At 38.6% G+C, this 13627-nt stretch overlaps 1 gene segment (V, D, J or C); it reads left to right on the top strand.

Annotated features, from left to right (window-relative positions):
* The first annotated feature begins 9359 nt into the window (after nt 1-9359).
* LOC113899405 lies at nt 9360-10190 on the top strand. The segment is given in 2 exon segments: nt 9360-9446; nt 9661-10190. Coding segments are annotated over 2 exon segments (579 nt in total).
* The last annotated feature ends 3437 nt before the right edge of the window (nt 10191-13627 follow it).

Below are 13627 nucleotides of genomic sequence, written 5' to 3'. Positions count from 1 at the left end.
GTTCTCAAAGTAAGGTGTTTCAATTTCTTTGTTGAAATTATTGCTAATATTTTATTCTCTTAGATTCAATTGTAAATTGGATGTTTTCTTAAATTCTTTTTCTTATAATTCATTATTAGTATATAGAAATGCAAAAGATTTCTATATATTAATTTCATACTCTGCAACTTTACTGAGCTTTACTTTCATTTATTTATCCTAATAGCTTTTTGGTGGTACCTTACAATTTTCTATACACAACATCATGTCATTTGCAAATAGTGGCAGTTTCTTTCTTCAAATTTGGATGCCTTCTCTTTCTTTTTCATATCTGATTGCTATGGCTAGGACTTCCAGTACTATGTTAAATAGAAGTGGTGAGATTTGCAGACTTGTCTTGTTTAAGGTCTTAGAGAAAAAGCTTTCATTTTTTAAAAACAATTGATTGTGATGTTAACTGTTGGTTTGTCATAAATAACCTTCATTATTTTGAAGTACATTTCCCCATATCAAGTTTATTGAGAGCTTTTATCATGAGTGGATATTGAATTTTGTCAGATGCTTTTTCTGCATCTACTGAAGTAACTATGGGGTTTTTATCTTTCATTCTGTTGTTGCGGTGTATCACATTGATTGATCTGAGGATACTGAATCATCCTTGCATGCCTGGAATAAATCCTAGATGATCGTGATGTATGATTACAAAGGGTCTTTTTAGAATAGTTCTAGTTCACTTGCTTATTGTTTCATTCTGTTGGGGTCTTAAATATTTCTGTACAGTTGCTGTCTCAATAATAGATTCAATACATAATGCAAAAACAAAAACAAGCTAAACTCAAGTCACCAGTGTGCAGACAAAAAATTAAAAGACAGCAGTATTAAGTGTGTATTAAACAGTATTAAGCAGTATTAATTTAGAATCTATTTAAAGACATGATTTCTTCAGTATAAAGGGCTCTTCTTGATTTGATGCTGCCATTACAGGAAGAAAGACAGCTCCTTACACTGACTCAGTCTGAGGGTCAATATTTCAACAAGGCAAAATCTTCTGTCTCAAGAAATCACTGGTTCAAGATGAAGACTTGGTTACTTATTTCAGTGCTCTGATTGATGTTCATAGGTGATGAACATGAATTTTTAAGAAGCTATATACATTTTTTCTGGGTAACTTCTTTCTATGGCCACAAAGGGGCAATGCTGCTTCGGAGATTACTGTAATGCTTGTCCCACAAACACATATTCTTCAAGTAGCCATAAAGGATCCCTTAAAAATCTACTAAATTATTATCTCCTATTATGGTTCCATTTACATCTATCAATCATGTATGAATGTATGTATGTTTCTATCTATTCATCCCTCTACCTAGGTAGTATCTACGTATATTGTAGTCTAATAGTTTGAAATATGGGTTTGAAAATCAACACTTCTCTTAATGATACATGTTGTCCTCCAGGATATGGCCACATTTAGTTTCTCTAATATAAATATATACCACACTTAGTTAATCTGTGCCTAGAGTTCATGTCTTCCATCTTTATGGGAAATGTAGTAGTGGTCTAAGTTCCAGTTCAAGTATCGCCTCCATTAAAACTGTTATCCGGGTGAGTTGAGAAGCAGAGTTTATTACTTTTTTTCTTTGTCATATCTTAGAGATACACATTTCTCCTTAGTAGCTTTTATCTTATTGTACTTGAGTATTGGGCCTCAGTTGACTGAAGATCGGAACTGTCTCTTTCCTTCTTGAGATCCAAGTATTGAATATTAAGTAGTCACTTAGCTGCGGCTGCTGCTAAGTCATTTCAGTCGGGTCCGACTCTGTGTGACCCCATAGACGGCAGCCCACCAGGCTCCCCCATTTCTGGGATTCTCCAGGCAAGAACACTGGAATGGGTTGCCATTTCCTTCTCCAATGCATGAAAGTGAAAAGTGAAAGTAAAGTTGCTCAGTCGTCCGACTCTTCGTGACACCATGGACAGCAGCCTCCAGGCTCCTCCGCCCATGGGATTTTCCAGGCAAGGGTACTGGAGTGGGGTGCCATTGCCTTCTCCGAGTCACTTAGCAGCACTCATTAAATGTATATTGAGATGCATTCATGAATGAGTAAATGAAAAAGAAAACATATCAGAAGTCCAACAAACAATAAAAGTTCCCCTTAGAATGATGGGGTAGATGGAATTAGACTGAGGAATGAGAACTTTTATTATTTCTCCTGTTGGACTGTAATGATGTTTACTTTGACTGCATTTGAGATGACATCAAATACAGAGACAAAATTCTGGGCTTCAAAAACATGTGCTCCTTATTTATTTCAACTTTCCGAATAGATGGGAAAACAGTGGAAACAGTGGCAGACTTTATTTTTTGGGGCTCCAAAATTACTGCAGATGGTGACTGCAGCCACGAAATTAAAAGATGCTCACTCCTTGGAAGAAAAGTTATGACCAACCTAGACAGAATTTTAAAAATCAGAGACATTACTTCGCCAACAAAGGTCCGTCTTGTCAAGGCTATGGTTTTCCCAGTAGTTATGTATGGATGTGAGAGTTGGACTATAAAGAAAGCTGAGTGCCCAAGAATTGATGCTTTTGAACTGTGGTGTTGGTGAAGACTCTTGAGAGTCCCTCGGACTTCAAGGAGATCCAACCAGTCCATTCTAAAGGAAATCAGTCCTGAATATTCACTGGAAGGACTGATGTTGAAGCTGAACCTCCAATACTTTGGCCACCTGATACAAAGAACTGACTCATTTGAAAAGACCCTGATGCTGGGAAAGATTGAAGGCAGAAGGAGGAGACAACAGAGGATGAGGTGGTTGGATGGTATCACCGACTCAATGGACATGAGTTTGAGTGAACTCCAGAAGTTGGTGATGGACAGGGAGGCCTGGTGTGCTGCAGTCCATGGGGTCGCAATGAGTTGGACATGACTGAGTGACTGAACTGATATCTTCAATAGACTTTAATTTGTATTTGTAATTAAAAAAAGAGAAATGCTCATCCTGTTATTTCATGGGAGTCCCTCTCTTCTCCATTGTAAAATAATGCAATCCCTGTTAAGATATCAAGTTGTCCTGCTACATGATTTTTAACCTTGGAAATGTGAAGGAAAAGAAGATGAGGAATAGAGGAGAGAAATTCTAAACTAATCATACTCTGTGTGTAAGGAGGGGATTTCTGCTTTTCAATGAAAGTAATTTTGAGCAAGTCTAAGATAGAGAAAATTGAGACGTGCTTGCCTTGAAAAAAAACAGTTTTAGTTGAAAGTACTTTTGAGAAGGTGGGGCCTCTTGCAAGAATTAAAGCTCATGTGACTCTTAAGTCAGAGTTCTAGCTGGCTGAGGAGACCAGAAGAACCTGAGCTGTCACTGAACTTTGGTGCCAGGAAGAATGGACAAGATATTGGAAGCATCATTCTTAATTCTGTGTCTTCAAGTAGACTGTGAGTTATGATGGAGAAACCCTAGGATATCTCATAATTTGGGGGAATGAGAAAATTGGAGTATGGACAAATTCATACAGATAGAAACTTTAAGAAGGAAATATCAGTTTGTGGACCTAATGACTTTTTATCTCTTTAAGCAGGGGTGAGTGGACAACAGAAGGAAAAAAGTGACCAAGAGCAGGTGAAATAGAGCCCTCAACCTTTGACAGTCCAGAAAGGAGAGATTTCCATTCTGAACTGTAGTTATGAGAAGAGTGCATTTGACTACTTCCCATGGTACCGGCAATATCCTGGTAAAGGCCCTGCATTCTTGATAGCTATACGTTCAGTTGTGAATGAAATGAAGGATGGAAGACTCACAGTTTTTCTCAATAAGAGTGCCAAACGGCTCTCATCGCACATCGCAACTTCCCAGCCTGGAGACTCAGCCACCTACTTCTGTGCAGCAAGTGCACAGTGCTCCCCAGGCACCTGCAGCCTGTACACAAACCAGCACCAAGGATCCAGACACATCCTGAAATGCAGGTGAAATATACACACAGACACACCCAGTTTGTTTGTGCATAATAAGTCTTAATATAAGAAAATTGAAATTATATAGAATTTATTCTTTCACCAAAATGGAGAATCATATAGAAAATCAACTGTGAAAAGATATCTCTAAAAACTCCCAAACATTTGGAATTTTGGCACTAAATTTAAAACAACTCATATGTATGTTTAATAAGCAATTACAATGACTATTAAAAAGTATTTGAAAGAAAATAGAGAGAGAACACAAACATATACATATGTATGAGGCACAGCTAAAATAATACATAGGAGGAAATTTATCCTTTTTAATACTTTGTAAAGTGCTGCACTCAATATGTCAGCAAATTTGGAAAACTCAGCAGTGGCCACAGAACTGGAAAAGGTCAGTTTTCATTCCAATCCCAAAGAAAGGCAATGCCAAAGAATGCTCAAACTACCCCACAATTGCATGCTAGTAAAGTAAAGCTTAAAATTCTCCAAGCCAGGCTTTAGCAAATACATGAAACGTGAACTTCCTAATGTTCAAGCTGGTTTTAGAAAAGGCAGAGGAACCAGAGATCAAATTGCCAACATCTGCTGCATCATCGGAAAAGCAAGAGAGTTCCAGAAAAACATCCATTTCTGCTTTATTGACTATGCCAAAGCCTTTGACTGTGTGGATGACAATAAACTATGGAAAATTCTGAAAGAAATGGGAATGCCAGACCACCTGACCTGCCTCTTGAGAAACCTATATGCAGGTCAGGAAGAAACAGTTAGAAATGGAAATCGAACAACAGACTGGTTCCAAATAGGAAAAGGAGTACATCAAGGCTGTATATTGTCACCCTCTTATTTAACTTATATGCAGAGTACATAATGAGAAATGCTGGGCTGGAAGAAGCACAAGCTGGAATCAAGATTGCCAGGAGAAATATCAATAACCTCAGATATGCAGATGACACCACCCTTATGGCAGAAAGAGAAGAACTAAAGAGCCTCTTGATGAAAGTGAAAGAGGACAGTGAAAAAGATGGCTTAAAGCTCAACATTCAGAAAACTAAGATCAAGGCATCTGGTGCCATCATTTCATAGCAAATAGATGGGGAAACAGTGGAAACAGTGGAAACAGTGCTGACTTTATTTTTCTGAGCTCCAAAAATCACTGCAGATTGTGATTGTAGCTATGAAATTAAAAGACGCTTTCTCCTTGGAAGGAAAGTTATGACCAACCTAGATAACATATTCAAAAACAGAAACATTACTTTGCCAACAAAGGTCCGTCTAGTCAAGGCTATGGTTTTTCCAGTGATCAAGTATGGATGTGAGAGTTGGACTACAAAGAAAGCTAAGCACTGAAGAATTGATGCTTTTGAACTGTGGTGTTGGAGAAGACTCTTGAGAGTCCCTTGGATTGCAAGGAGGTCCAACCAGTCTATCTTAAAGGAGATCAGTCCTGGGTGTTCATTGGAAGGACTGATGTTGAAGCTGTAACTCCAATACTTTGGCCACCTGATGTGAAGAGCTAACCCATTTGGGAAGACCCTGATGCTGGGAAGGATTGAGGGTGGGAGGAGAAGGGGACAACAGAGGATGAGATGTTTGGATGGCATCACCGACTCGATGGACATGGATTTGGGTGGACTCCGGGAGCTGGTGATGGACAGGGAGGCCTGGCGTGCTGTGGTTCATGGGGTCGCAAGGAGTCGGACATGACTGGGTGACTGTATTGAACTGAACTGAACTGATTACCAAAGAAAAAAGGTTGAAAAAAAATTATATAACCTTTCAACAAAAGAAGATAGAAAAAGAACAAATAAAACCCAATATAATCTAAAAGGATAAAATTAAAAATTCAGATTGGTGAACTCTAAAGCAAACAATAGAAATAACCATTAAATATAGTTAATTTTCTTAATATGATTAATAACATTGATCTATTCCTAGCTCAAATCATCAAGGGAATAATCAATATAATAAAAGAAAACATGAATTATGCACATGAGAAAATCATATGCAGATTCTGCGGTGTGAAAATGGTAATAAGGCAATATTATTAATAAATTTATGCTGCTGGGTAACACTATAGAAGTAGACCCACAAAGGGAGAAAGCTGATTAATAAAACTGATCTGTTTCTAGGTAGAAGTATCAAGGGATAAAAAAGCAAAAGCATAAATGATGAATATAAGGAATGGAAAAGTAAACCATGCTACAGATGCTAAAAGGGTAATTAAAAAACCATTGGCAAGTTCATGTCACTGAGTAAGAATATAGAAGTCAACCCATACAAGTGGGGAAAATTGATTTTTTTGACAAAGGTGCAAAGACAATTGAACAGAGGACAGTTTTATCAGGAAATGATACTGGAACAATTGGATATTTATATGCAAATAATTGGAACTTGACCTAAATCTCACACCTTATATAAAACATTGAATTCAGTCTCAAAACAGATCATACATTCAAATGTAAAACTATAAATATCTTAGAAGAAACCATAAGAGAAAATCTTTATAAAGTAGGGTTAGGCAGAAAGATTTTTGACAGGACACCAAAAGCACAATCCATAAAAAAACTTAGATTTCATTAAAATGAAAAACGATTGCTCTGTGAAAGTTACTATTAAGAGAATGAAAAAGACAAACCACTGAATGGCAGGAAGTGTTTGCCCACTATATTTCCATCAAAAGAGTGGTATTCAGAACAACATCAATAGCAGTTAGGGAAATGTAAATTAGAGACACAATGAGAGAGCACTCCACAACTGTCATAAAGGCTAATACTAAAAGTACTGACAATACCAAGTTCTGGCAACGATGCAGAGAAACTGGATCACTCATGCATTGCTGGTGGGTAAATGGTAGAGTCATTCTAGAAGACGGTACATCAGTTTCATATAAACTTAAATATTTACTTTCCTTACAACTCAGCAATCACACTTGTGGTATTAATGCTTGAGAAATAAAAAAACTTATGTTCATACAAAAATCTGTAGATGAATATTCATGGTAGCTCTATTGGTGATGGCCCCAAACTGGAAACATCTTCATTGGGTAAACTGATGAATAAACAGACATATTATTTATAGATCTTCCTCAACTTACGATGGAGTTACGTTCTAATAAACCTTTGTAAGTTGAAAATATTGTATTAAGGAGAAAAAAGCATTTACTACATCTAACCCTCCGAACACCTTATTTTAGCTTGATTATGCTCAACAGTTACATTAATTTACAGTTGGGAAAAATCATCTAACACAAAGCTTATTTTATAGTAAAGTATAGGAAAATCTCATGTAATTTATTGACTGTTGAGCTGAGAGTGAAAAACAGAAAGGTTGCATGGGGACAGAAAGGTTGTTTATCTCCTGATTCTGGGGCTGACTAGAAGCTCAGCTCACTCCCAGCATCACCTGAGAATATCACGCTGCATGGTGCTAGCCCAGGAAAATATCAAAATTCAAAGTATGCTCTCAACCGAATGCATATGGCCTTCTCACCACTAAAAGTCAATAAGCGCAAGTCAAACCATCCTTAGTTGAGAAAAGTCTGTAGTGATTAAAAGGAACAGACTACTGAGACATGCAAAAAGCTAGACTGATCTCAAGAGTGTTATGCTGAGTGGAAAAAAGTCTATCTCAGAAGGCTGCTTGATGTATAACACATTGGATAGTATGGTTATGATCCATAATGATCCCATACATAAGGTATAATTCTACTTACATGACATTCTTAAAAGGAAAAATATAGAAATGAAAAGGAGATCAGTAGTTGCCGGGGGTGATCAGGGATTGCAGGGGTGAGAACGTGTGCAAAGGGACAATTTTTAGAGTGATGGAAGTTCTGTATTGTCATTTCTGTGACAGTTACAAGAACCCACACATGTGATAAAATTTCATAGAGTTATGCATCAAAAAAAGTGCCTGTAAAATCAGAGTAAGTTCTGTGTTTTGATAAAAATTTATCAGTATCAATTTCTTTATATCTGTAATTATTCTGTTAATATATATATATATATATATATATATATTTCATTTTATCATGCTACTGCATAGGCTGCTGTGGGCATCCATGGTCTCTTCTACTTAGTTATAAATAATTGCTAACCAGGGCATCAGCTGCCTGTCAGCACTCCGAGGTGAAATGAGACAGAGGAGTAGACATCTCAACTAAATATACACTTTTATTCCTGCATCACTAGTTATCTTGTCCTAAAATTAAAGGACTGGCACTGTTTTAGAGAACTTGTCTGTACTTTCCTTTCTATTTGTCTATTTGCTTTTGACTATTTTATGTTAATTTTTCCATTAAAACAAAGAAACCAGATGGAAGATTGACAGTTACATTCTACATGATCTTGTAACAGTATACAGAACTTCAGTCACCAGCTTCTGTGGTATTGACAGGTACTAAGTGTCTGCAGCCTGTAGATACCAAGTTTGGCAGGAGTGCATTATAGCACTGTGTCACAGAAAGATCTGGCATGCTTCTATTGACTTTATTTTACAAAGAGAAAAATAATGAGCCACTAACAAGTGAGACTGAACTCTTTGGGCCAATGACATAGAAAATGTGACATGAGGACAACTCTAAGACACATGGTCTAAGAAGTATGATTCTAGTTTGGGAGGCAGCAGGTCTGAATCCCCTGATCTTTCTCAGAGTCTAATAAGTAAGACTCAATGTCAGCCTTACATTGTCAGCCAGTCCACAAAATACTTTTGTGCAGTCTGGGAACTCACAGTACTTGAAATAATGGGAAAAGCTGTACAAAAAATATTTTATTCCTGTTATAATTTCATAAAAACATAGATAATGGAATAGATTCTGAAAGTCAGAGGGACTGATTTGTTATTGTTGATCTTAAAGTAATGTATGTACAGGAAAACCTAACTAGAGCCCTAGAAGCCAGTAAACAAGAGATATATTAACTATTTGGATAAGACTACCTTTCATTAAGAAAGCTGAAGGTATATGAGCTTCTTAAAAGAGTAATTAGACTCTGGAATGAGGAAAGGAGGCATAGGCTAAATGATGACTGTAAATAGGTTATAAGGGTTCATGGCATATACTGAAGTATGTTTTAAATGGGCTGGTAAAGTTATTCTGCTGAATAATTACCAATGTATGTCAACTTGTTTATTCTTCAGTTCTCCTCAACTCAAACCTTTCATGAGGATTACTTTTTTCAGGTCCCTTTCAGATATGCATAGGTCATTAGTGACCAGGTAATTCATGACCAGAGAAAGACAAGTAGACAAAACAAAGGTTTGTGGTGAGTCAGACTTTTTCTCATCTGTGCACAAGCCACGTGGTCTATAAACATGACGACTCCTACTTCCTGTTGGGGGGAGTCACACAGGTACTGGGTACTATGTATATGTGCTGCCAGGCATTCAAAGACATTGAACTCTCAGCTTGAGGCAGAACTGAGCACGTTTGTGCAGGGGAATCCATACCTCATGCCGCTCTCCAGTCTGCTCTGGGTGTTCCTGGCCGTCACCTTCTCTGGTAGGGATGTTTCCAAACATGGGTGCGAGTGTCTGGGGTGAAAGGCCTGCACACAGACACATGGAGCTTCACAGGGACTTGGGGAGGAAAGGAGGTTTGGGGAAAAGCATATTTATTATGATTTCAATTTGGGTTTTCTTTGGGTGCCAAATTAGCCTAATTCCTACATTATTTTGTTCACTACTTCAGCTCGGTTTTCTGTTTTTTTCCACAGGATCTGGTGTGGCCCAGAAAGTTATTCAAGACCAGCCATACATAACCAGTCAAATAGAGCAATCTGTCATTCTGAAATGTCGGTATGAATTAAGTCAGAGTGGGTACACGCACTACTTTTTTTGGTACAAGCAGCTTCCCAGTGGAGAGATGACTTTCCTTATTCGTCAGGAATCACTTGGCCCAAATGCAAGGAATGGCCGCTACTCTGTAAACCTTCAGAAAGCACAGAACTCCATCAGCCTCACCATTTCAGCCTTACAGCTGGGAGACTCTGCAAAGTACTTTTGTGCAGTCCGGGAACTCACAGTGCTTGAAGTAATGGGAAAAGCTGTACAAAAACCCCAGAGTGTAATAAGAGAGAGCCCTCCTGCTGCAGGACCCCAGCTGAAATGCACACCTGCAGACCTCAGACAAGAAATGGTAATCCTGTGGTTACTTCATCTGTGGTCTGGATCAGAGGATTTAATTCTAAACAAAAACTCCTTCCATGTCATTTGGAAACAGGTGTCCAGAGTAACTTTCCACTAATACATTCTCGGTTTTGAATTTTTGACTTTCAAACAATTATACGGAACATGTGTTGTCTAAAGTTGAATACTTGCCCCATAATACATCAAACTGGCAGCTTTACCTAAAGACCCTCACGTGACAAACATGGGTCTAGTCATAGTTATCTGGAATCATCATGAAAATCATTTCCTTAGTCCTTTCCTCTTAGACTTTGTGTCACTGAAGTTACAATCAGAAAAGCAGAACCACTAATGGTGTCGAATAGGAGATCAGTTATTGAGATTAGAATTCAGGCAATTGCTAGAGCTGGAAGAGTCTATAAAAGCTGTTATCTTTGTATGTGGTGTTGAGACTGAATTCTCTGGTAGCCAGCAAGAGTAACATTTGAGGGAAAGTTGGGTGCAGACAAAAGCATGGACGAACTGTGACTCATAAGGACATACTAGGACCATGAGGATAATAGAACCTGCATAACACACTAAAACTTGTCTCTTACCTCCTTTAGTGTCTCACAAGAACAAGGGACCTTGAGAAGAGTGTCACCTGCTGTTACATGCATACTTGGCCCAGGATAAGCAGAAGATTTGGAGATCTGGTGGGAAGTGGAAGAGTTGTGTGTCATCAATAAGATGATGTAGTTGATCAGCAGCAACATGTGTGAGTTGCAACAGTGCCTGGAGCCCTGCACCAACCAGCAGAATATAAAAATATAGCTACTTCATGACAAGTATCTTCCAAATTGATTTCTAGATAGTTAGGTTGGGGCAGTACAAAGTTACTGCAATAGCTTAACTATTTAATTGATTTGTTAACTAGGCATCCATCAGTGCCTCTTTTAAGAACAGACCTTTGTCATAAAGTCAACAGGAAAACTATTCTTCCTGCTGATATGATGCAATAATTCCTCATTCAACCAATATAAGTTAACTCCCTCCTGCAAAGATTATACCAAGTTCATTTATCCATTTTTTGGGTGATGTTCTTTCCTCTTCTAGCTGAATCACACTCTTGCATTGAATCCTGCATCTTAATAACTGAGATACAATGAGATATGAGATTAACTTAAATTAGCACATTTTATTGGAGAAGGCAATGGCACCCTACTCCAGTACTCTTGCCTGGAAAATCCCATGGAACGAGGTATCTAGCAGTCTGCAGTCCATGGGGTCGCTAAGAGTCAGACACGACTGAACGACTTCACTTTCACTTTTCATTTTCATGCATTGGAGAAAGACATGGCAACCCACTCAGTGTTCTTGCCTGGAGAATCCCAGGGACAGGGGAGCCTGGTGGGCTGCCGTCTATTGGGTCGCACAGAGTCTGACATGATTGAAGCGATTTAGCAGCAGCAGCAGCACATTTTATGTTACTACAGGCAAGCAAATGAGACAGGGGATTTAAAAATAATTAAGGTATATGTATCAATAACCTCAGATATTCAGATGACACCACCCTTATGGCAGAAAGTGAAGAGGAACTAAAAAGCCTCTTGATGAAGGTCAAAGAGGAGAGTGAAAAAGTTGGCTTAAAGCTCAACATTCAGAAAATGAAGATCATGGCATCCGGTCCCATCACTTCATGGGCAATAGATGGGGAAACAGTGGAAACAGTGTCAGATTTTATTTTGGGGGGCTCCAAAATCACTGCAGATGGTGACTGCAGCCATGAAATTAAAAGACACTTACTCCTTGGAAGGAAAGTTATGACCAACCTAGACAGCATATTCAAAAGCAGAGACTTTACTTTGCCAACAAAGGTCTGTCTAGTCAAGGCTATGGTTTTTCCAGTAGTCATGTATGGATGTGAGAGTTGGACTGTGAAGAAAGCTGAATGCAGAAGAATTGATGCTTTTGAACTGTGGTGTTGGAGAAGACTCTTGAGAGTCCCTTGAACTACAAGGAGGTCCAACCAGTCCATTCTGAAGGAGATCAGCCCTGGGATTTCTTTGGAAGGAATGATGTTAAACCTGAAACTCCAGTACTTTGGCCACCTCATGCGAAGAGTTGACTCATTGGAAAAGACTCTGATGCTAGGAGGGACTGGGGGCAGGAGGAGAAGGGGACGACAGAGGATGAGATGGCTGGATGGCATCACTGACTTGATGGACGTGAGTCTGAGTGAACTCCAGGAGTTGGTGATGAACAGGGAGGCCTGGCGTGCTTCGGTTCATGGGGTAGCAAAGAGTCGACACGACTGTGGGACTAAACTGAACGGAATTGAACATGACCATAGAGTTATTATAAAATGTATATATAATCGTATCACTTCCTGTTCATCTTTGGGTAATGAGGAACCATTAGAAGATATAAAGATAAAATTCTATATTAAGATATAAAGACAACATACAGTTTTCCCCTAAATTACTTATAGTTTTGTCATTCCCTCTTTTCCACCACATACTCCCTAATGTACATCAACCAGTTTAAAATTCTAACCATTTATAGACATATTAAACTCTTTCCTAATTCAGAGACTTTACAGATGCTGTCCTCTTTGGCTAGAATGAATTTTTCATGTAATTGTGAAAATGAACATGTGTATTAATTATTCATGATCAGTTAAGGCCACACTGTTTCTTATCTAAAATCTCATAGGATAATAATTGTAACAGTTTATTATAAATATTCTTCTATCTGGTCCTCTTTTAAAATTGCTTTGACAAGAATATTAGAGAATAAGGGCTATCTTATACATGTATTCTGCAAACGGTAATGCAGATGTCCTAAGGCGAGCTCAGGGAGGACAGAAACCTCCCGTGGAGCAGAAGGGCAAAAGCTCGCTTGATCTTGATTTTCAGTACGAATACAGACCGTGAAAGCGGGGCCTCACGATCCTTCTGACCTTTGGGGTTTTAAGCAGGAGGTGTCAGAAAAGTTACAACAGGGATAACTGTCTTGTGGCGGCCAAGTGTTCATAGAGACGTCGCTTTTTGATCCTTCGATGTCGGCTCTTCCTATCTTGTGAAGCAGAATTCACCAAGCGTTGGATTGTTCACCCACTAATAGGGAACGTGAGCTGGGATTAGGCCATCATTTCCTACTAAGCATGTTGAGATCCCTTTTTGTCCATAGACCAAAGCAAAGCTAGGTCTCTTTCTCTTCATTTAACAAATTTCTATTTCTCACCCCAAGATCCAGAGATAACATACAGTAAATACAATGGTGTGAGTTGGGAAAGGGCAACCTTCTCCAGTGGGTGACTATTCTGTCTTGGTTTGCATCCTTCTGTGTGAACTGCAGCAGGGCTCCTGATCTGCATGAAGATCAGGGAACTTTAAAAGCAACCCCAAGTGCTCTCCAGACCCCTTGCTCTTTTAGGATGGGGCAGAAGCCTTCATTAACATAGCATTGCTAGATTTGTCTTCATTTTGGTGTCCAAATCCCACATGCCTGAGAAGAAAAAGTTGTCCCAACAGTGTGCATTTCAAAAAACTTCATCTCATGGTATTTTCATTT

The sequence above is a fragment of the Bos indicus x Bos taurus genome, chromosome 10 (genome assembly GCF_003369695.1).
Source record: "Bos indicus x Bos taurus breed Angus x Brahman F1 hybrid chromosome 10, Bos_hybrid_MaternalHap_v2.0, whole genome shotgun sequence".
NCBI lineage: Eukaryota > Metazoa > Chordata > Mammalia > Artiodactyla > Bovidae > Bos > Bos indicus x Bos taurus.
This window is presented reverse-complemented; position numbering and strand designations above follow the sequence as displayed.